Source organism: Rhamphochromis sp. 'chilingali', assembly GCF_963969265.1.
Source record: "Rhamphochromis sp. 'chilingali' genome assembly, chromosome: 20".
Classification (NCBI taxonomy): domain Eukaryota; kingdom Metazoa; phylum Chordata; class Actinopteri; order Cichliformes; family Cichlidae; genus Rhamphochromis; species Rhamphochromis sp. 'chilingali'.
In genome coordinates this window covers 8,090,912-8,115,223 of record NC_137947.1, presented here as the reverse complement: position 1 = coordinate 8,115,223, position 24,312 = coordinate 8,090,912, and the positions used below count along the sequence as shown (strand labels likewise).

Sequence of the window (24,312 nt, the reverse complement as noted above, 5' to 3'; positions counted from 1 at the left end):
AATGTGTTTTATTAAACATTTTAGTTGTCACTCGGCTTATCACATTGTTTAGCTAGCCGCAAATTCACGTATAGAAAGCCAAGGAACATTATATAGCCCTAAAACCTCGGAACTACATTTCCCAACATCCTTTCAGCTGCCCTGTAATACGGCGTGTCGTAAAACTTAAAAGGAAAACGGTGATGGACTCCGCCGGAGACGCCTGACAGTTTTTGTCTTCATCTTTAATTGTTGTCTGAAATGTTCATCTAGCGACGCAGTGCTTCGGTTCACCGGACCAGTGAAAATGGAGGCTATGGAAGATGACAGTTTGGACGTAAAAGACGACCATAACCACAACTACCGCGCGAGCGGCAGTAATAAAGTCCGCACGTATCTTAGCAGCCAGCTGTCGGAGATATCGACGGTCCCGCAGCCCGTCTGTGCGACGGTGCCGGTTGGAGAAGCGGGTACTCGACAAGGGAAACTGTGGTCCGGTGCAACCGGCGGGTCAAAGTTCATGGACTCGGATACAGGCAGCGAGAGCAGCGAAGTCAGCGAGACTGACAGCACCGCTCCGGGAGCTGCTTCCGAGGGAAAATTCGCCCTCGACTCGACTTCCAAGTTCCGTAAGTTCACTCGAAGCAGGGCCCGAGAGCTCACGGTCTCAACGCAGCTCGGCCTCCGATTATGTTAGTAATGTATGTGGAGAGTGATGCTTTTGGCTTCTGTTCGGTCTGACATGAAGGCTTAATTCAGCTCCCCTCTCTTCACACAGTTCTGAATGCAATGGCAGTGGAGGACTACCGGAAAAACCACTGGCCAAACCTGGAAAAGGCAGTTGACCGTCTGCTGATTCAGAATCCCACAGACCACATCTCGGTTTCTTATGCACAGATATACAGGTGAGACAGCACAAGTAAAGGGATGTTGAATAAACACCCCTCTGAACTAGACACCCCCCCCCCCCCCCTCAGATTATGATTTCTGTTGCCATAAGAAGCGCCATATATATATATTACCATGTGATTAACTGAGAATTTTAATATAACCTCAAATGCCTGTCTTTTGTTTTCCTAGTTATGTCTACAAGTGTGTTTGTCAGCAGCACTCTGAGTTGCTCTACAATGATCTGACATCAAAAATAACAGGTCACCTGCAGCAGGTTTCCGCCCATCTACAAGTAAGCAAACCCAAATGCAAGATGTAATCGTACAGCACATGCAGAAACTAAAAAACTAACTCTTTTTGCAATGTTTTGCAGGCTAGCCCACTCGAGAACTTCATTGAAAATTTCAACATTGCACTGACACAATATATAGCTTCTCTTCAGTGTATAGTCCCCGTCTTTATGTACTTGGTAGGTACCACTTATCAGCTTTTTTCCCCCCCTTTTTAATCAAATATTTGGCAAATCCCATGCAGGGAAGTGTAGTTTTGTGTTAGTTTGTTACTTAAATTTATGTTTGCACACGCTTCTCTTTTCAGAACAAGTTCTACATTGAGTCCAAACTGAACCGAGACCTCAGAGAGGATCTGATGAAGCTGTTCGCTGATCACGTCGCAGAAAAACACGTGAACACACTGATGCGTGAGTGTACCGCTTCATCTCATGCGCTTTGCTCTGATTAATCACGATGTGATGCAAAGTCACAAAAAGGGGAAATTAAATAAATAAAAATCCTCCCTTTGGTCAAGTCAGTTGACACCATCTTGTCCATTGTGCTCGTTCTTTTCAGCTCTGCTCATTAAAGCTCGGTCCATGCCCTTTGAAGTGCAACCCTCAACAATGGCTAGTGTGGTTAAGGGCCTCTACAGCCTCCGACCAGGTGATTTTAGATAAATTATTTATCTCACACTCCTCTTATTCACAGATTATTTTTTTTTAAATTAATTAATTAATTTTTGATTTTGGTTTCCTCTCTCAGAGTGGGCCCAGCTCGCCCCAGATCTCTTCTCCGGGTTTATCCCCCAGATTAACCCTCCTGCTGTAGAGTCTCTGCTGCAAGACTACGCTGCTCATGACCAGAAACTACAGATGGAGCTCTCCATGAATGGATTCCCACGGTCAGTTTTCCAGAGTCTTTAGGATCAAATGAAGACTGAGTCACATCTGCTTTAACTTGGGTCTTGTGCTTGTTTTCCAGAGGTGACCAGTCTCGCAAACGGGCCAGCGAGGACTCGTGATGGCCGGCGTCACTGGATTTGCTGCAGAACTAATACTGTGCCTCTTAAGTCTTTATCACAAGTTGTCTCCCTGGACTAGGTACAACGCTAACAGTGCGTCATCCCTTTTTAACTCGAGGTCACGAAACACTGTGAATAACAAAGACAGCATGATGGGTTGTTGAGCAGAAGGATTTAAAAAAAGGAAAAAGTGGCTCACAGACTTCCATTTTGGTGCTTTCCTTCTGATTTCTTCATCTTCCGCTCATCTGAAGAGTGCCTTCACGGTGTCCGTCTGACTGAATATCATGATGAAGCTGACGATCCATTCCTAACCTTTAACATGGAAGTGTTTTGTGTTGTCTTTGATATACGGGGCTAATTAAGACTCTATTGCTGCTGCTAATAATATTGTTTGTGTGTTAATATCATAAATCCCTTGGTGTCGCCCACATATTGTGTATCTCAGTGGCTACAGTCAACACAAATGAGTGTGGAAAGAAGTGGGAGCTAGGTCACTCAGCTTAGCTATGACTCTCTTCTTCCTGTTGCTTAAAATGTCTTATCATGCTCAGTCATCCAGGTAAGTAATTCCCAAAAAGTTGATTCTGTTCATCTGGATGTAGCGTTTTCAGTGGGAGAAACATTTTTTCGTCACTTATCCCAAGTGACTTCTTCAGTCTCAGCTGAGTGCAGGTTTCCCCAACCAAAGACCATGGTTTTTGATCAGTTGTTGTTGGTCAGCTGAGACTGAAGAAGTCACCGATTGACGAAAATGTTTCTCCCACTGAAAACGCTACATCCAGATGTAGGGGTTATTGCTGTTGCCTTTACTGTTTGGGTAAGCCAGGTTGTATTTTCCAGTTTTGCCAAAGAGGATAACTGTTCTTTTGTTTTTTCTTTAAACACAATGTGTTGGGTTCCAGTTTATGTTCTCAATGTTGTATGCTGTCTGAGTCACTGAGCCATTTAATTTTATTCTTTACTAATAAGTTAAAGCTTTGGTTCACCCACTGGTTTACCCTCAAGTCATTCTGCCTTTAATGACAACTTGTTTGTTTAAGCCTTGCACGTAGGAGGAGGAGGTTGCCGTATACAGGAAGTAACACTGAGTGCCATACAGTTAAAAGGACCACATAATACCATTTGAGGATTTCCTGATTTTATTTTATTTTTACATTTTTATTTATTTTATGTAACCTCACCTTGCCTAAATTTCCCCCTAAATTGCCACCTCCATGTTTGTATTCTTGGACCCAACCAGAGTGGCTCTGCATGATTTCCCATCCAAAAGAATCCCTGTTTATCTTATACTGAGCCTCAGTGCCGCCTGAAGCAGTATTGTTTTTGGGCTCGCTTTCTTTTGATTGGCTGCCGCCGCATGAACAAAAGATTTGAACAGCAAGTAGGAGGGGCTTCAGTCACAGGCCTGCATAGCTGAATGACCGTATTAAGGATATCTGCTTAGAGTGACATCATAGAGAGCCGGGAAAAAAAAAATCTGTCTCAAATTAAGTGTTTAAAGCAGTTTGATACCTCACCCTCGCAGTGGTTACCCGTATGTTCACTGCACTCATGATTTGAAACTCTGATGATGTTTAGTTTGAGCAGTCACCACTGGAACAGGATAATGGGTCCACTTTAACAAAGCAAATGATATGCAAATGTGGTTTTGTGCCAGAGCACATGCTCTTCATGTTGTAAATAGTTTTTGCCTCTCCATACCGGTATGTGTACACTAGCTTTTGTCACAGGTGCGTTTTTTGTTAAACAAGTCACTCGAATAAATGTGTTTGATACAAGTTCCTACACTGTTTTAAGTGTAATTAGATGCTCAGGCTTGCTTTTTGTTTCTATCTCGCGTTACTTCAAATGAACTAATCACAGGACATGATTTCATTATTCTAGCTTTTACAACTGGGTCCTGTCATCAAGCAGGGTTGTTATACAGCTAATGAAGTCAAGAGGAATCTAAATCATTAGGGATGCTGAACACTAGCTGTACTAGATTACATGTCTCACCTTTTAATTTTACATGATGCAAAATTAATTCATGTTTAAACCCACTGTGAATGGCTCAAATACTGTTTCAGCAATCTGTTTTTATCTCAAAATCAATAAAATCCTTCAGTCTTAGTATTTGTAACACTAATGACAGACGCTTACTGTTGTCGTTTCTTTATCTAATGCAAATTCTGTTTGGAAATAGATTTTTATCTGCTCATCTGCAGGGTTCACACGAGTGTGTCAGTGTGTGTTTGTGTGAGTGAGAAAGGTTCGCCAAGGGGCTTCTAATTCTGCAGTACGGAGGTCTGCGATGAACCACAGGAGGAGGAATCCCTACAGCACAGCTCCCCATGACCAATAAGGAGGGACACCACCCAGCCACATGGGCAAGGCCTCCCCCAAAATAACCTGCCACTATTGCACTGACAAATGTTGCTACTTTTACTGGTGACAGGTTACCGTAGCTGCCCGGCTCCACATTTTCCTGTAAACTTCAAGGTTAATTCTCAGCAAGAAAAGAGGGAAGGCCGAGCAGCTGCCGGTGTCTGAGATTTTCCTGGGTGGCAGGAGCCTGAAGACTGGAATCGGCCCCCTTTCAGCACAGGTGCACTCTGAGGATTTACTAGTCCTTCCACAGGGGCCAGCTGGGTTTATTCTGAAGGTAAAAACACACCGGCCCCTAATTTAATTGTTCATGCATCTCGTTGACGTCTGTTGGCATCAGCCTCAGATGCTGTGTATAGCCTCAGAAACACTGACACTGAGCCTCAGACAAGCTTTAATCTGTTTCTGTTTGGACCATACGTTCCTGTTTAATCCAATGAGCTTAACCTGTGTGGACTGTTGTGTTTAGTCAAGGGGTCTGTTCATGTGTGTCATCTCACTCAGCAGTGCCACACTTATGATAATTATAGTAGTGTTTGTGTAACTTGATTAATGATCAAACTTATGATAGCAAGAGCCCACAGGTGCATTGCTGCTGCTTTTCTTTTCTTTTTTTCTTTTTGTTGATTTCCCTTCAGTAAACTGACCCCTCGCTATTATTAGATATGACTTGGTAGGCTTGGAGCCTGTTTGCAAAGGATAAATGTACACAACAGCTGCAGCTTCAGGTCTGTTGGAAGGGCATCGCTGTCTCTCCTAATTGCACTGATTTGAGTGTCAGTGGCATATGTGTACCCTATCTCATGTCTGCATTCAATAACTTGCTCATGCATGGTGTCAGAAAGCGCTGCAAAATCTAAACCTCATAAAAATGTTGATCTGAGGTGGTCAGGGGGGTAAAAAAGCCTGCCTGTGTCTCTCAGATCTGGTGACAGCACATGAACCTGATACCCTGTCGAGGCTGAATTTAGGCTAAAATAAAAAGCTATTTTTATTACATATCTCTGCTTTTAACCCCGGGCTCTGCATTCATGTTCTGACTGCGTGCCAAATATTTCACAAGGCATTGTTCAAACAAAACTGCAGTAGCGAGAGTTAAAGCTCAGATAATTATCACTGTATAGTTTTTACTGACTCCTTAACACACGACGCAGACAAAAAGCATTGAAACAAGACATCAGCTTCTGAACATAAAGATCTGATAAACCTGTCAGAGACCTAAAGAACCATGAATGATTTCTCAGATTTACTGTTTACTCGCTGGGAATCCAGTTAGTTTCTTGATAAACTGTTAACTCAGTGTCATTAATTAGTGGAAATAGAAAATTCAATAGCTATCACTATCTAACAAAAGTCAAAAGAGAAACAGTTAATTTTCATGTTTTGGCATCTTTTGATTGAGATAGAATAGAATAAAATAAAACTGTAAATCAAGGATATACATGTCATATATACTGTTTATTAAACATGGCCAAAGTTACTGAAATAAGTAATCATCATGAGTCCAAACACTCAAGCTTCCAATTGCTTTAAAAGCATTCAGTTTCAGATAGTGGCCAGAGTGCCTGAGATAACCATAAGAATATACTCCTCTCTGACGTCATACTGAGTCACTTGTAGAAAAACAGAGGGTGATGAGGGGCAGCGAATCAGAAAGTTGGATTAAATAAAGAAGGACGGGAGTGAAAATGCCTTGTTTCAAACAGAAGGTGAATTGAGGCGCTATACCGAGGCGCCTTATAAGATCAATGACATGTGAAAAATCCCAAGCTACTCCATTAGTGTCCAAGAATTAAAATATGGAGGAAATGAGCCACTATAATATATGTTTGTCGCAGATTTTAATCAGGACTGGATTTGTTTGTACATAAGGAGTTATTCTGACAACTGAGTGCTGATTGTCAAGCAGCAACTTTTCTAAATGCTTGAAGTCAGCAAATTGATGTTTTGCATTAGTTTGTCCTCAGGAGTTAGATTTCCATCCACAGCTGTTTAAATATTTTCAATCTCAGATCACACAGGATGCGTAATCACACCACTGACTGCATTAGGATAGAAGCTGATCACGTCAAAATGTATTTGTTTGTGACATTTCACTCTGCTGACATTCACTGATTTACATTCATGTGGATCAGCTACACACAAGTGTGCAGGGTGTCTTGTTTCTTTCACGTTTGTTAATGACTTATTTAAGAGGAGGGGGCAGGAAATTATTCTATAAATCTGCAGAGGATCACATTAAGCCCGAAAGCCTACATGAATGTTTTTACTTTCATACTTTTTAAATTAAATCTTGTGTTTATTTTAGCAACATGCAAGAGAACAGCATTGACCAGCCACCGTCGCTGTCTCAGCTCTTAAGGGAGAGTTACCTGGCAGAAGCCACAGCCCAGCAGCGCCACAGCGAGATGAGCCGCTCAGACGCTTCGTCCTCTCGCATTCAGATCTACGGGTCACTCAAAGGCAAGGCGGAGGACACTATTGGCCACAGTGACCCCCAGTTTCCAGACCTTTCAGCCTTCCTCAGCCAGGAGGAACTGGATAAGAGCGTGAACCTGGCCCGCCAGGCCATCGGACACGAGCCTCGTGAGGAGAGGGCAGAGGTCAAAGCCTCTGTCACGCCATCTACCCCGTCCAGAATCTCCTCACCCTCAGTTTCTTCATCCACACCCAGTTCTGTTCCCATCTCTAACCCCTCTAATGCTCCTTCTGCTTCCCCCTCAACTGTGCCCCTCACTCAGCCGGAAAATTTCACATCTGACAGAAAGATGCACAAAGCATCCACACGGCAGGACAATGTGATCAGGAGCAGCAGGGACTTTGGTGAAGGATTCCAAGACTATAACAGGTCAGCAAGAAATGCCCCTTACGGTGTGGAGACCCAGTCCAAGAAGGAGTTCCTCAATAAGGCAGCTGACTTCATTGAGGAGCTGTCCTCTCTGTTCAAGGCCAACAGCTCCAAACGGATACGCCCGAGAGCCTGCAAAGCCCACAGGAGCAGGATCCCAAACAAGAGCCAGAACGATGGGACAACTTATCCCCTCGTCGCTGACAACCGGGAGCGCGCAGTCATGTCCATGGAGGTGGAGAAGGAGACACCCAGCCCTCCCGTTACACACCAACCAGTTGCCCAGCTGGGTTCTGAGACAGGACATGTGGAGTTTCAGGACTGCTCGATTACTGAGGAGCACCAGTGTGACTCTGTGCTCCAGGAGGCGGAGGAAGAGCCTCAAAGCTTTGCCTTAACAGAAACTCCATATCCAGCAGAGCCTGTGTGTGAACCGCCTCGCTTCATCCAGAAACTGAAAAGCAGGGAGGTTTCTGAGGGCACCAAGGTCCGGTTGGACTGCATTGTTAGAGGACTCCCTCTGCCTGAAGTCCGGTAAGATCATAAGTCATCATTAAGTTATTCTTTGTTTTGCAGGACACAATATCTGTTTCAGACTCTACACATTTTTTTCAAATGCAGTGTTTGTAAAAGCTCAATGTGCTGTTGGTTTTCCTCAACAGAAGCATCCCAGTGGACTTTTAGCAGCACACACAAGGGTCTAATTCAGCTGAAAGATTTTGTTTGAGTAGTGAGTACATAGCATGAGAACACAAGTGATACAATGTTACTTTGTACTTCTTCTTCTTCACTACTGTTCAGCAGCAAATATCAAACTTTCTACTCCACTACATTTATTTTGCAGCATTAGGTTAGTGATTTTGCATTTGGTACATAAAAATATATCTTAAGCTTTTACTGCACAATATAATGATTTTTAAAAATGTAACCATGTTTAAGTATTGCAACAGACATTTATTACAAAGGTAAAAGTTTGGGGGGGGGGTTCTGCGGGCCTAATCCTCTTCAGCTAGCCTTCATTTATATGGAGAAAAGCTACTTTCGGCTGTTCCTTCTCCACAAGGGGTCATCATGGTGAAGGAAATACACTTTAATATGTTATTTTTTAAATATATATATTTTATTTGGTAGATAAAATAATGAATTAATGGTATGCCCATGCTTTTTAAACACTGCACACAGTTATACATATGCATACTAGAGTCCAGCACCTGATAATATTAACATTTCATACATGTATTGGCACCTATGTATGTAACAATGAAATGTCCTGATCAGCATGTATAACTCTGTATTCTTTGCTGATCAAATGCAAAAGATGAAAACGGTCTTTTCTGATGTGATTTATATATTTATTTTAAAAGACATATTTTGGTTACCTGTCGTCAGAGCCCGTCTCTAAATTACAAAGTCATTTAGGTTGTAACTCTGGATGAATGGCGCAGAGGTTTATTCGGAGATGCAGACAGAAGTGACATGTGATGACGGCCGACAGCTGATTCTGAACCATACGAGTGAGCGTTTGTGTCGATTTATGTGTCGTCGGGGGAGTAAATGATAACCGCACGAGGCATTCTCCTTTTAAGATGAGCAGTCATACAAATTATAAATCATTAAAAACTACACTGAAAATAAAAAGGCTAGAATTTAAGAACAATTTACACCTTTTACCACATTCAGTTAAAGGCCTCCTGTAACAAAAGTTTAGACATTTTTAAAGAGGCGTCATAATAATAATTGCCACATGGTGTTTTCATGGCTGTTTTGTTTGATCTGTTTTATGTGAATCGTATGTGAGCAGCTTTAACCCGCTGAGGTGTCTGACTATAGGGGGCATGGGCTTGTTAGCCCCGCTGCACATTGTTGAGCCACTACCTTATACTTGTCCAGGGAGAATGTAGCTCTCAGCCATTTTTAGACTGGGCTGGAAATGTGAGCTGCAGTCGTGTCTGATAATGGAACTGAGCTCTTGACAGAAGTGTGAAGACTTTGGTAAGATGATTTACAGTTTCTCCCGAGTGGATAATTTTATATGTTGTGTGTGCCCCAGTGTCTCACAGATGTACATTTCTGAAGATCTGAGGTGTGTTTTAACAGTTTCTACTTACAAGTCTACTTTCTGTGTTAACACAGAGCTCATTTAATTAAGTGTGTTTTTGTCTGACGTAGCTGTTACCGTGTCTGAATTAAATGAGTCAAAATGGAGTTGTGAGGCTTATATTTTCCATCTGTTTTCAGTGGTGTGCTCTCTCTGATATGTCAGGTTGTAGCATTGTGTGCATCCTGAGTCTATGTTTAGCTTTGTGCGTATGTGGTTACGTCAGCCAGTCAGAGACCCCGGGGTTCATGAGGGAATCTCCTCTCTCGTTCTGATCTTCAGAGGGAAACTATCCCAGACAGGTGCAGAAAGCAAGGGTCTTTGGCCCACAGACAAGCCACCTCCTCTGCCACTCATGCTTTCAATTTAGACTCTTACTCACTGAGAGTGACAAAGCTCTGCTCAGACAGGACACAGGCAGTACACATTCCAGCCCGTCCTGCATTTGAGAATCAGGAACATCCCTTTAGCGCTGGTTTGTGTTTTCGCCCTCTGGAAATCTTCAGCTACAGCGGCGGGGGACATCAGAGCCTGCATACTGAACAGAAAAAGCGAAGCAGATGATCCATAATCTCAGCGTAATCGCTATGATATGAATTAGGACTATGTGGTGACGCGTTTCCAGAGAGCAACACATCAGCTCCCCATTCCTCTTTGTTTATTGGCTCGATTTTATAAAGCATCAGTGCCTCATCTCCTCAAAATAGATGTACGCTGACACAGAGGCTGCTGCATATGTTGCTGGCCAGCAGGGGAAGAAGTTAGAGGAAGAAGTTATTATAGTTTTACAATGACAAAAAAATAGACTGTTGCCAAGTACAGCTCCTGTCTACTCGTGCTCTAAGAAGGCTGTGCAGTACTAGTTGTGCTGGAAGGGTTTTCTGCCATTTTTTTTAAGTTTTACATTTGTTAAAATACATTTTTTTGCTATTAATAACATAACATTTTAAACTGCAGTACTGATGATTGGCTTTAGGACTCAGACCTGCTGTAAGCTCCCTTGCATCTAAACACCTCTCTCATCAAGTCATAAACAAATTTAAAAAAAAAATCATATTTGGTTGCGTTTCATTATTTTAACTCGTTGATGTTAAAGTAAATGATGCTAACTGTTTTGTGCTCCTTGTCATGACAACATCAGCAGTGAATAGAAACAGCGTTTGAAGTGGCACGGCAAGCTGCTGCTTCTTCTCTTACAGGGAAAAGGATTGGGCATGCTCGTCAAAACATTTCCCTCCAGGCCTGCGCAACTCTGCTGAATGCTACCGAGCCAGAAACACAACTAGGGAAGTGGGAAAGAGGCCAGGCTGGTAGAAACAGTGTCAGCAGGTTAATAAAAAAGAAATCAAACTAAACTGCGTTTAAAACAAAAATGAACATGACTATAATGGAAACAGATGTTTTTACTTCTACTAGAAAAAAAATCAAGTTAAAGAAAAATCTGAATAAACAGAGAAACGCACCAAATTTAAAGCTCGCTGGGATTGTCCTGTAATGATTGGCTTTGTTGGCAAAAAAGAAACAAAAGAAAACTGTCACGGAGATGGAAGAAACTCACCGCTGATCAGTTTACCTTGTTTGTCTTCGATAGGTGGTTCTGTGAGGGAAAGGAGCTGGAGAACAGCCCTGACATTCAAATCATCACCAGTGGTGAGCAGCACTCTCTGATTATTGCAGAGGCATTCGAGGAGGATACCGGGCGCTACTCGTGCTTTGCGTCTAACTGCTACGGTACCGACTCCACGTCAGCTGAGATCTACGTAGAAGGTGATCGCTTCTTTCCTCCTTTTTGACACCTTAATATACCGCACTTCAACTTCTTTATTGATACACACCTTCCTGTTCAATGTCACAGGTGCCTCATCTTCCGATTCTGATGTGGAACCGCACTTTGAACATGTAGCCCAGTGAGTTCCTGCCCCGTTGTCGTTATCGTCACCCACCAACAAGAGTTATCAACACTAAACGAAACAAACACTTCTTTCTTTTGTGATTTTTAAAGGCTGCAGAGAAACCAACCAAAGTCATCCCCATCTTTACCGTCATCTGTAAATGAAACCTTCCCTCCAGAGGAGGAGGAGAGCGTGTCATCCCAGACTGCAGCGGCCCCCGAGGAACAACCAGAGGAGCAGCTCTCGCCTCCAGTGGCTGCTCAAACAGCATCTGAACCTCTTCTACCAATCCGGACATCTGCTGCTATACTTCCAGTCTCAGAGTTATCAGAAGAATCTGTGGCATCAGCAGCACATCCTGCTCAGGAGGAAACATCTGTGCTGTCTGTGCAGGTGTTTCCTGTTTCAACAGGTGATTCAGAACTTAGAGAAGCCCAAGGGGCGTCAGCATCTGTCCCAGTCATATCTACTCCACAGCTGCAACACACGGCTTCAACAACAGCTACGTCACAGCCTTTAAACTCTGTAGTGCCTGTCCTGTCACCTCCAGCACAAACACCCCAGGCTGAGGTAGAATACCTCAAAGGTTTTCCTTTCACTACATATTCTTTATTTTAGTTTAAGTTTATATAATTTGATCCATCCCCCCCTTTTTTTGGACTTTTTTTCCATCTTCAGAGTCCAACTCCCAACCACAGCTCTCCACAAGGATTAAACGGGCAACCCATTATGGCTGCCCCTGTCTTCACGAAGGTAACTTTTCTCTCAGAACGAGGCTGCTCTGTACAATACTGCTTGTTAAGGGATTTAACTTGAAGCTGGTTTTGTTCCATCAGAGCCTACAGGACCTCATTGCATCAGAAGGCCAGCTGGTGGTGCTAGAGTGTCGTGTGAAAGGGGTGCCGTCACCTCGAGTGGACTGGTACAGAGAAGGAAAAATCATGGAGGACTCGCCTGATTTCAGGATCCTGCAGAAAAGTAAGTTCTTTGCAAAAATCTCAAGTTTCTCCATATTTCTTTAGATTTTTCTGGGAAAATGGGAAATAGATACAGTAATTTACTGAAACATGCAAATATATATGGAAACAAACTATGTAAAGAAAAACAGAGGGGTCACTTTTTGTTCTGCTCTGTGTCAAGATGATCCCACAATATTGATTTTGAGGCTCTGGGGAGGCCGATCCATGACTGATTTTTCTAGCCAGGTGTGTTTTTACTACATTGGCAGTGTGTTTAGGATTTTTGTCATGCTGAAAAATGAAGCCCATCAGAGGATTTCCAGAAGATTGCAGGGTGCATCAGGCTCTGTCGGTGCTTTTTAGCATTTGTAGTTTCATCAGTTTTGACAGGCTCTCCAACACCACTGACTGAGATACAGCTGCAAACTATGACAGAGCGTTGGTCGTGTTTTACAGATGGCTGTAGACAATCACTCTTGTACTTCAAGATGTCCTCCACATAATTTGGCAAAGATTTGACTTTCAAATTTGAATCCATCACTCCATAATACCCGTTGTCACAAATTTTCACACCAGTTCTTGTGTAATCTGGCATACCTCAGCCTGTTTCCCTTCCTTGAAAATGGATTCTTGATAATAGATGGATCAAGAGCCAAATGTATTTCTCAGGTCTTATGTCAGGACTTTCTGACTTTCCCATCCCATTCAGGAGCTTTACATAGTTGGGGGGGTTTTTTTTTCAATTCTTTTATCCTCGACATGTCTAGGTTCCTCAAATTTTCAAGAACGTAATGCATACAATGCCAAGTCATTTCAAGTTTTCGACTTCTAGCTTTTTGGAAATCACTTTGTTGGTTTTAAAATTGATTACTTGCTAAGTTACATGTGGACACAAAACTGGTTCATCCCTCGAGTTAGCTACCTTTTTATGCTTGAATGATTCATAGGTCAGCGTTAAACGACTTTACAAACCTAAAAAACTGTTTTGACTTCTTCTACAAGGACTGAACTGAAAATGAATGAATACGTAGCCAATGTCCAAAGAAAAAATTGAAATACCTTCAGAAAGCCTGGAGAAGTATTGCTTAAGATTACTTACAAGAATATTACAAGAATGTCTGCCTCTTTAGAAACAAAATATAAAGAAATGAGGGGTGAGTCAAGACATTTGCACAGTACTGTATTAAAAAATTGTCCAAGGGTTAATTTCATAAGCTCCAGGTCCTAAATCTTTATATTGCATTAACAGATTTTAAAGCTCAGATTGTGTATACGTGTATACATCTCTGCATGTGGAATTCACCATCATGAGTATTTAAATATTTTGGAAATGATTGCTAATAATGAGTCTCCAAAAAATTCATTAACAATAACATGAGCTTCTCCCCCCTGGTTTCATAATGATTTTGATACTTGCTTCTATTTCAGAGCCCAGATCTCCAGCTGATTCAGGTACATATTTCATTCAGTCTGTCAAAAATACAAGTGTTGACTGCACCATAGCAGCTGCCTGCCTGTATACGATGCTGCAGTGTGTACATATTCCTCTGTTGAAGTGTTTATAGTCCTTGGCTCAAGCTCCTGCTCTTCCCCTCTACATAAGCCAGGGCTGCTTTTCCTTGAATCTGGACCATATAAGGTAGCCTCCCATCCTGTGTCAAATCACCGTTGCAGATCACTTCAAACAGCCTTAGCTGCACGTAGATTCTCACTGCTGAAACAAGAGTCATGTATCTTTCTTTTCTGCACTTAAACACTTTGAGAAATCGCTGGGGTGCAGCTATAGAATATCCGACTTGATTGCATGCCACGTTTTTTCTCTTTACCTCTAGAGGAAATATGCACTTTGGTCATTGCTGAGGTCTTTCCTGAAGATTCGGGGGTGTTCACATGTACAGCAAACAACAAGTATGGAACCGTATCTAGCAGTGCTGCACTCAGGGTCAAAGGTAACACCTCTCTTTGGCTTTAAAAGTCAACAGCTTTCACATTTCTATCCTTATTGAAATTTCTGTATGTGTGTTGCTGGTTCTCCTCAGGCAATGGCAGCAACAGCAACCATGTGAGGTCTTCAAGCAGTTTAATAGTGGAGCCAAGTCAAGTTCAAGAACTTTCCCCATCAGCTCCTGCTGTAAAACCTCAACCAGAGGTTGTTATAACCAGCAGCATTAAGCCGCACTCCAGCACCATTCGTCTTGACCCACTCGTCTCTAGCACCTTACGCCTGGACCCCTTAAACACTAGCAGCCTTCGTCTAGACCCTCACAACTCTAGCATGTTGCGTCCCGACCCCCTCCGCACCAGCCTGCTCAATCTGGAGCCCTCCAGCCTGAGCAGCAGCTCCTGCTTGAACTCTCACAGCACCAGCACCCCAAATTTAGATCCTCTCTCACACAAGGACCTTCTAGGATCCAGTGGAGCACATGGTGCCAGAAAAATTTTCTCATATCCGAAATCCTTTACTTCTCCATCTGCAGCTGAGACTTCAGCACAGCAGGAGTTGTCCAGATCTTCAGCGACATCTCCTGACATCAGTTCCAAAGTTAAGGGGACCCCAGCCCATCAGAACGGGAGCCCTGTTGTGGTTCCCTTACCTGATCCTCCACCCAACTCCTGCCTAAAGACAGGCAACCTTACAAACCACAAAGACTCACGAACCAACTCCAGAGCAGGCCGACGTGTGCACTTCAAACTGCCTGAGGATGACGAGGGTGAACAAAGTGACACATCTAGTCCCTTTGATGAAGACATCACTGAGGCATCACTCAGCAAAGAACCACCACCAGTGCTGGCTAAGCCTAAACTGTGAGTAGAGCAAAAAGAAAGCAACAACACGTTGCTGAATTTTGAAAAAGTGCGTTGTTGGCAACAGTACAACATGATGAAAAAAAACATGCGCTCAGATGGAGATTTTGTTCATTATTTACCCAAATTCGGTCAAACTTTGAAGTCTGTGTTGAAGTGTGTTTGATGGGCTGTATTATGAAATGAAGAGGTGGGTGGTTCCTCCTCCACTCGCTCAGATAGCAGCTCTAATCCTTTCAGTTCATAAATGAATGCATTCGGACTTCAAATGTGGACCTTCAGACTTTCTAAGACAAAGGATGGCGTTTTCTATTTGTAAGTTTGCTTCTGTGCATTTATGTTGATCGGTTACTTCTAATAATGCTGTAAATCACATCCTGTTCTATGATTTAGCTTTTCTTTTTCTTCACAGGCTAAAACACAGATAAACATGACAAATAATTTATTGTGAGCCAATTTGCAGTCATTTCATGGTTACAAAAGAGGCAAACATTTTGTTTTCACTGAAAGCTCAGTGTATCTAAAGCTCGGTCTGTGTTGTTTATGGGCTGCTTGTTGGTAGTCCATAAAAGGGCAGAGTATTCTGCTGGATGCTGGATGCACTGAGCCTCTCTCGTCTTCACCATGTATAGTTTTGGTTCTTTGATTTTGTGTCTGTTTGATCAACAGGGACCCAGCTCAGCTCCAGATCCTGCACAACCAGGTCCTCATGGAGCAGCAGCAGGAGACTGAACCAGAAACGCAAACCCCCATCCAGCCTCAGTCTCACCCACCGTACCAGACCCAAATCCAGCCCGGAGTCCAGACCTCCCCTGAAGCTCCACTGTGGTCTCCAAGAATACCGCATGTGCCACCTTTACATACTACATCAGCCCTTCAGCAAACCCCCCACTCCGCACCTCCAGTGACCACCACCCCACATGCGCCAGGATCAACGTCTGCTGCAGCACTCAACACCACCTTTTCACCTTTTCTTAACACTTCCCAAGCTTCCCTTTTGAGCTCTCCTCCTTCACTTCCACAGCATATGAAATCCTCACTGGTGACCTCCCCTCCACCTGCCCCACAGCTAAACTCCGCCCCTTCTCTCAGTACAGCACCTGTAACCCAGATGAACACCATCCATGCCTCCCATATTAACCTGTCCCCTGCATCTTTTGCCAAAACTGCACCCACAGCCCAGTTTTGCTCTCCGCCTGCACCAAAGCTCAACACGGTTTCTACAGATTCGACCCCGGCCTTGCAGCAGATCACGTCCCCGGCTCCTCTTCTAAGAAGCACCCACGCCTCCCTCATGAATCTCACACCTACCTCACACTCCTTCAACTACATCCGACCTAAAGAGTTTGTAACCGCTCAGACCCTCTCACCGGTCAGGAGTCCTTCCCCAACAGAGTCACCAGTACCACTATTACACGAGCTGGCTGCTGAGCTCAACTCCTCCACGGCTAGCTCCCCTACTCTCCTCCCACCCCTCTCCCCACCACCCAGGATTTTCCCCACAAGGGTGCTCAAGTCTCCCACCAGCCCATCGTCTCTCGTATCCTCGCCTACACCGGGGTCAGTGCATAGCTTGTTCGTCCTAAGAGCCCAGTCACCCCCTCAGGCTTCTTCTCCCACCTCCAGCAGCTCCACCCCGAGTCCCATCCAAAACCCCGTCGCCTTCCTCAGCTCCGTCCTGCCATCCCTGACCCCGAGCCAGCCCACCAACTCAATGGGCCTGCCCAAGGGAGCTCCGTTAGGGTATGCCGTGTCTGACAAACGACTGCTAATGCAAATGTGACTGTCACACGTTCTGCCATGTGTTCTGTTTTTTGCCCTCTGTTTACTCAGGCTTCAAAAGAAGGCACTGAAGATCCGCCCTCCGTCAGCTGAAGCCATCCGCGAGAGCAGAGAAATTATCCTCCTCGACATCGAGAAGAAGCTTCGAGTTAAAGACGACACTCCACATTTTGTACATCAGCAGGTACTAGGTGGTCTCTGTGGCTTGCCTGCCTATTTTGTACTGATGAAGTGGTGAAGAAAATAGAACGGCGCATCAGCAAAAAGATTTTTCTTAGCCCAACAGGTGAATCCGGTGGTTTCTCTCGCCTCCACTGGATCACCCGCTCATCGGTTTAAAATATTAGTATGTGATCAATAATTGCAATAGAGTTTTTAATACTTTTAAAGATCATATTTTATCGAGTATTAACCAGTGACTGTGCTGCATTCTCACATCTTGTTGATGGAGACATTTATACGAAACCTCATTTCCAAAAAAACAACAATTGTGATGCAGCGTAAAATGCAAATGTAGCTAATCCGCTGATCATTAAACCCTTTATTTAAGACGACACATCAAATGTTTAAACTTTCAAATACTGTTATACATCGTCCCTTTTTAAATGAAATAAAGGGTTTACATGATTTTTGAAGGATTACATTGTGTTTTTATTGCACAGCATTCCAGTGTTTTTGGAAATGATGAATACAGAGCAGTGCAATCATTGCCTCCCCCAGTCATTAACTGTCATTCATCTTCTGGTGTCAGTGTAGCCTAACAACCTCTGCATGCTAATAATAACAGCTTGTGCGTTATTCCATCACTCTGTGTTTGTATGTAGGGTTTGTGTGTCTTTGGTGTTCTTCATCCATCCCTGTCCTTTCATAGAAGCTGAGTAATGAGGGGAAAACAGCGAGCAGGCCCCTTGGACCAAACACTGCCGCTACTGTCATTAACTATGATGAGGTACACGGACCCGACCCAAGCACTGCTTTGCTCGAGGCTGTATGGGTTATACTTATGTTTCAGACACAACTTAGGATACTGTCATCTACAGGAGTGCACATAAGTGGTCCGCAGATGTCAAAATAAAAGACGCGCTCCAGATAAGAAGTTGCAACGCGCGTTTGCGTACATAAGATTTTCTGAAGGAGGACAGACATTTGTTTAGAACTCTTAAAGATGTCAAAGAAGCAAGCTCCTTCAAGCAATTTTTTTGGTTTTCCTCCACCTCCAAAGAAATGTCAGAAGGAGTCCGAACCACAAAAGAAGCACGTATTCTCGGACAAGTGGTTGCAGGAGGTGAGCTGGCTTCAAACAAATGATGAACGCACAGAGATTTGATGCAGAATATGCCGTGAAAATCCCACTCTAGCGGACAAAAACAGTGCCTTTTATATGTATGCAAACGCGCGTTGCAACTTCTTATCTGGTGCGAATCTTTTATTTTGACAGCGCATGCGCACCTGCGGCCCACTTATGTGCACCCCTGGTCATCTACTTATCTAGTTTCCTTAATATCTCTAATCCAGCATTCACGCTTATATTAACTAATACAGCGCACAACCTGCACGAATGATGGTGATGAGAATAATAATAATAATCCAATTAAAGGGGTTCAAATTCAAAAAAGATTCAAAATATTGTTTTCCTATTTTGGAAAACTATATTTTGCAGCCTTTTCTTCATGAGTAAAAAAATTCCTTCCTCTCAGTGTTTCCTCAGTAACACTTCTACTTTTAAAAACATACATATTACCATGAAATTTCACACACCTCATCTTCCTCTGTTCTCTGTTTTACCCTCAGTTTTTGTGATTAGGTTAGATAAGCCTTTTTATTTAGCTTAGGTGTTGTTGTTTTTTTTGTTTTTTTTAACCTGGTGCTCCCAGATGCTGCTGTGTGGTCTTTCAACAACTGGTTTAAAGTCTGCATCTTTTTTTATTATGAGGTTTGAGTTTTGAGATGCACGTTGTCTCATGTTGCCGATTACTGCAAACCTCTCTTATCTCCCTGAGTTGTGGTTTCTGTGTATCAGGTGTGCATGTTACTGTAGCCATTTATTGTCAGGCCAGTCTGTGTGAGCAAACAGGGGACACGGTCCATGCAGCAGTATGACTGTTGTAACTATATTTATGTCGTGCTTCTCCTCCACTAGGAGTATAAAGTGTCCAGTTTTGAGCAAAGGTTAATGAGCGAGATCGAGTTCCGCCTGGAGAGGACGCCGGTGGAGGAGTCAGACGACGAGGTGCAGCACGATGACGTTCCCACGGGAAAATGCATTGCACCCATATTTGATAAGAAACTAAAGAACTTCAGGGCTATGGAGGGAGTGCCTGTAACTTTCTCATGTAAAGTAGTGGGAATCCCGGCACCAAAGGTGAGAGGTCAACAGCTAGGCTATGCAAAAGCATCTCTGACTTCGACCTCAGATTTTGTCATTCACACCTGTGGCTCTCATCAGGTTTACTGGTTTAAGGATGGCAAGCAGATCCTGAAGAAGAATGTCCATTGCAAGAAGATAAGAGAGGGGGACGGGACCTGTGCTTTACACATAGAATCCACGACCAGTGACGATGATGGAAACTACACCATCATGGTAGCCAATCCACAGGTGAAACTTCTGACTTATATCCTCTTCATGTTATCAGCACCTTGTTCTAGCTGCTCGAGCTGAGCTGTGATGTGATATTTCACTGATCACCAGGGGCGAATCAGCTGCTCAGGTCATTTAATAGTCCAAACGGGACCTCCCCGAAACCGAATGACACCCATTCATGCTCAGAGGTGAGTGTGCAGGGTGAACAGGCAAATATAGACTATCCTCTCTGATAGTAATATTGGTTTGGTAGCGCTTTATAACTGTAGATCTAAGTCATTCTGTTTAGCATTTGAAAGGAACATATAAACCTTTCAGAAATATTCCTATAAAAGTAAACATAGTGTTATTGATATTCTGGGATCTATTCTTAGTGGCAATTTACAAAACCAAGTGGATTCATGTGTGTGTTTCCTATAACATGCTGTGATCGCCTCCACGTTTTCAGGGTGCGAAACCGCATACAGGAAGTTGAAGGTGAACAAAGTCAGGGGCGCTTTTTTCAACCTCACTTCCTCCAGGCTCCAGGGGACATGATGGCTCATGAGGGAAGACTGTGCAGACTAGACTGTAAGGTAGGCAGGAGATCCCCGTGTGCCACTGAAGCCAGGAAGAATATTGCCTCCCCACACTGTAACACGTTTCTGTTCTCCAGGTGAGCGGCCTACCCAACCCTGAGCTCATGTGGCTGGTCAACGGGAGGCCCGTTTATCCAGACCTTTACCACAAGATGCTGGTGAGAGAGAACGGCGTCCATTCCCTGGTCATTGACCCTCTCACTCAGAAAGACGCCGGCACATACACCTGCATCGCAAGCAATAAAGCAGGGCAGAGCTCCTTCAGTCTGGAGCTGCAGGTTGTGGGTAAGGACCAAATACGATTGGGACTTTTGCTTTTTGACAATCCCAATGTGGACATTTCAATTATACATATTCGTTTTAGAAAAGGAAAGGAAGCACCCACCCCAGTTTGTGGAGAAGCTGCAGAACATGGGGATTCCTGAGGGAGCTCCAGTAAGGCTGGAATGTCGCGTTGTGGGTATGCCTCCTCCGGTCATCTTCTGGAAAAAAGACAACGAGACTATTCCCAGAACTAAAGACCGAATCAGGTTAGTAAGAACTCTGACTCCCTCAGACACGGTTTCAGAGCCGTGGCTTGATTAGAAATGAATTTAGAAGCCTGAGCGGTTAAATTTGGCAACTTTAATTCCAATGTTATACCCGCTTTCCTCTTCTCCTCCTCTCTTAATTTCCTGTCTGTATGTCCAATAAAAAGACACAGCCAAAATCCATATAACAAATTTTAAACTCTTTTGAAATTGAATCAAATTTCTCTATCATCTCTCTACCTCAGCATGACCCAGGACGCCACAGGATATGTGTGTCTCCTTATCCAGCCGACAACAAAAGACGATGCAGGCTGGTACACAGTGTCAGCAAAAAACGAGGCTGGAGTCATTTCATGCACCTGCAGACTTGATATATATGGTAAATATTCTGTACAGCTGAGTAGCTATCACTTTTATTAAGAAATCCACGGCATTTTTGGGTACGTCACTCTGTGTAGTAATGCTAGCTACCACCTTTAGCACAGTGGCATCAGAGCATCCCCGCACCCATGAAGAAAACTCCACGAACAGGAAGTCGATACGCGGCTCTGACAGGCCAGGGGCTCGACATCAAGTCAGTGTTCCCCACGTCGGACACCAGCCCCATCCTGTTCGCCAGCTCCCCACCGGAGGCCACACTGGAGAGCGAAGAACTGTGAGAGCTGGTGCAGGGGGAGGGACCCTCCAAACGGATACTGCGACCTCTCTGAGGAGAGCGATTACCTGAGCAGATTTTGTGTGATGCATTTGAAGTGACTGATTCAGATTAGGACGGCAGAGATTTATTGTGTTAAAGATGCAGCACTGATAGTGGGGGTTTGTCACCATTCCTATTTACTCAAGTTATACAACGAGTGTTTCACCTACAGAAAAAAATAACAGATTTGCAAAGTCTTAGCTCATGAGCCATCAGTGGAGTTCAGTTTCATGCGTGAAGTTTTTGAATGAATCTGATTTATTGTCAACATCATACTTGGCTATGATGGCGAGGTTGCTGAAGATCTGTTCTTAATATTTTGTCCTCTACTAAAGAGTGGTCCTGGCACCATGTATTTGTACTGCAAATCACATATATACCTGTATTGGTAGCAATAGTTTCTTTAAGACTTTACATAGAAAGTAGCTTGTATGTTTTTATTTATAGTATATATTAGACGTTTGAATGTGCCATTTAGATCGGTGTATTTAAATGGCTCTAGGAGGGTGGGGTGCTTCCTTCAGGTTCATCACATTTTGCATCACGTTTTTCATGTGCATGTTTGCCTACGGCTGATGAAGACTATGAAATAACTAAAGAAACATGCAGGCTCTTCTCATAGTCATTATACAGCCATGTTCAGCGCTCACCGGTGCCTTGATTTCAGGTGAGATAATCAATCTGCTTAAAAGCAAACTAAAGTTCAAGAAGTGTTTCCCAGAGGAATGAGTCTGAAAACGACTGAAAATGCGTCACTGACATATACAACAAAAGCAGCCATTACTACTGAGCATTCAAGTAAAAACAAGACTGCAGGCACACATTCAGCTAATGTAAAATTGCACATTGTAAAATAGTTTTCTCCTTCTCAGAATGAAGTTATATTTATTCAAATGGGTGACGTGTTTGCTTTGCTGGAACAGCTTCAACAGCACCTAAAAAAATCTTCTCCATTTCCTTCTCGGGTCTGTTTGATTACAGTTCATTTAAATATTTTCATCTAAGAGGGCTTTAAAATCCACTTTTATTTTTTTTTGCTTTCACGATTATGAGCCTGTTTTGACTCTGCTCTAATTGGAGTCCTATTAGCTTAAACTGATGCCAAATACAAGGCAAATGGGAAAGCTCAGAAGCCAATTAAGCATTGCTAATCAGTCCAATTATAGAGGATGAGAGTTCAAACAGGCATAAAATTATGTTCACCTTACGTGACCCAATTATACTCGCTGCCTCATCTGACCAGCTGCCAGGCCTACTTGTTAACTGGGTGCTGTGTGTGGGTGGGTGTTGTAAAGCAGTAAACAATCAAGTGTTTTGTGGGTTTTTTGTTTGTTTGTTTTTTTATTCTTAGATTTTTTTTAAGCTGCATTCGTTACACTTACAGCTCATTTCGTGATGAATATTGCCGTGATGTTTTTTAAAATACGTTAAACCTGATAATTGTTACTGTCTTCATTGCACTGTAACATCAATGTGCCGAACACAGTTTTGTAAGTAACTGTCACAAAATACATTTGATAAGCGCTCACATGTGTTTGAGGAGAAGTTTAGCACACAAAGCATTTCCTCTGAAAGCAAGTGTAATCTTATTTAAGCTGCTTGTTTAAGGTAAGGTGGATCCTGATGATAATGAGATTTATTAACTCAATGTAGATTAAACCTGGTCTTACACTTTCGCTTGCACTAAAGCATACGCTTTCTTCCCTAATCTCTATTTCTCCATGAGGAGATCTGGATTTTTGAGGGTGCATGATTCTCTCAGAGCAAACCAATCACTCCTCAGATGTGACATATGGCTTTTGACAGAGGGGCATGGCTGAGCCATCGGTGCTCCAACAAGCCAATCGTATGAGGGGCTGCAAAAAAAGAAAAGGGTGGAAGGCACGTAAGGGCAGGGCAACGTCGAGACGAGCCCCTCAGACAAGACAAGCAGCAGCTGGCAAACTGCATCAATCTGTAATCAATTAACCAACTGGTAGATGGGATTACATGCCTAACTGCACAGCTAACCAGTCCATCCCAAAATGACCAGACAGCATCAGCTTGTGTGCTTGACCCAATACCAGAGACCGGCATTATGCTCGGGCTCCAACAGTGATTAATCATTCATAACCTGCCTCTACACCCAAGCTTTGAGCCTGTCAATACACAGTGGCAGGAGCTGCATGTCCTTCCTGACAAAGAATGACAACAGGAAAGAAAACTCAACAAAACACAGCAGAAGCAGCAGTTAAAGAAAAAGAGTTATCATGTAAAAGAGCTGAATTGTAAACAAAAGTGAGTCCCTTTTTTTAAGAATACAATCTTATTATGTAAATTAGAGGTGTCAAACATAAGGCCCAGGGGCCAGAAGAAGCCCAGCAATGACTCCAATCAGGCCCTCTGGGCAACTTTGGAAATTGTGAAAGAGGGTGTAGATTTTTAACTTTTAACTGTATTTTCATGTTTTACTGCATTTCCTATTGATAAAGACCTCAACTGGTATTCAATAATGAACTGAAATAGTTAAGTAACAGAAAAGTTCCTGTTTTCTACTATGTACTGTAAAAATTTCTGTTTGTTAGTTGTTGTTTTTTCTCCATGGTAAAAAAAAAAAAAAAAGCAAAAAGAAAATAAATACAATACAAATGAGATCTACTGTTGCACTTATTTTTCATATATTCAGACATATGAGTGATTAAATGTTTATTTAAATGTCTTTACACTGACCCACTTAAGATCACAGTGGGCTGTATGTGGCTCACAGTGTATTATACTGATGGATTATTAAAATATGGAAGTTTAATATTTGATTCCATAAGTTTTAGCTGTACTTCATCTCAAAATAGTTACCTAGAAGTACATTAAAACATGTAAGTACAGTGCAAGTGTGTAAAAGTGATGAAAACACTGCTATTTTGAAGTCAAATGACATTAAGGTGTTTCAGCAGAATAAGTCTGAGTGTCACTGGAACCTGCTGAATGACAGCGTGGGCAGATGGGAAGGACAGACAGACAAATTATTCT

At 43.0% G+C, this 24,312-nt stretch overlaps 2 protein-coding genes across 3 annotated transcripts; both read left to right on the top strand.

The window, feature by feature from the left end:
• The first annotated feature begins 36 nt into the window (after nucleotides 1–36).
• On the top strand, nucleotides 37–4,300 carry cacul1 (CDK2 associated cullin domain 1). The gene is made up of 8 exons (XM_080868675.1): nucleotides 37–608; nucleotides 758–884; nucleotides 1,060–1,162; nucleotides 1,244–1,339; nucleotides 1,468–1,570; nucleotides 1,719–1,808; nucleotides 1,908–2,046; nucleotides 2,127–4,300. Exons 1-8 carry the CDS (start codon nucleotides 287–289, stop codon nucleotides 2,164–2,166), a joined length of 1,020 nt encoding a protein of 339 aa, XP_080724801.1. The 5' UTR covers nucleotides 37–286; the 3' UTR covers nucleotides 2,167–4,300.
• A 258-nt stretch (nucleotides 4,301–4,558) lies between these two features.
• mypn (myopalladin) lies at nucleotides 4,559–23,926 on the top strand. 2 transcript variants are annotated; one of them, XM_080868915.1, is made up of 21 exons: nucleotides 4,559–4,813; nucleotides 6,845–7,918; nucleotides 11,074–11,249; nucleotides 11,338–11,389; nucleotides 11,485–11,944; nucleotides 12,053–12,127; nucleotides 12,211–12,352; nucleotides 13,762–13,785; nucleotides 14,166–14,282; nucleotides 14,373–15,138; nucleotides 15,808–16,881; nucleotides 16,972–17,104; nucleotides 17,792–17,869; nucleotides 19,061–19,282; nucleotides 19,367–19,516; nucleotides 19,610–19,689; nucleotides 19,950–20,076; nucleotides 20,157–20,364; nucleotides 20,444–20,609; nucleotides 20,855–20,988; nucleotides 21,090–23,926. In XM_080868915.1, exons 2-21 carry the CDS (start codon nucleotides 6,849–6,851, stop codon nucleotides 21,266–21,268), a joined length of 5,433 nt encoding a protein of 1,810 aa, XP_080725041.1. In that variant the 5' UTR covers nucleotides 4,559–4,813; nucleotides 6,845–6,848; the 3' UTR covers nucleotides 21,269–23,926. The 2 variants fall into 2 exon arrangements, with proteins under 2 accessions (XP_080725041.1, XP_080725042.1); XM_080868916.1 differs by lacking the exon at nucleotides 17,792–17,869.
• Nucleotides 23,927–24,312: the final 386 nt, after the last annotated feature.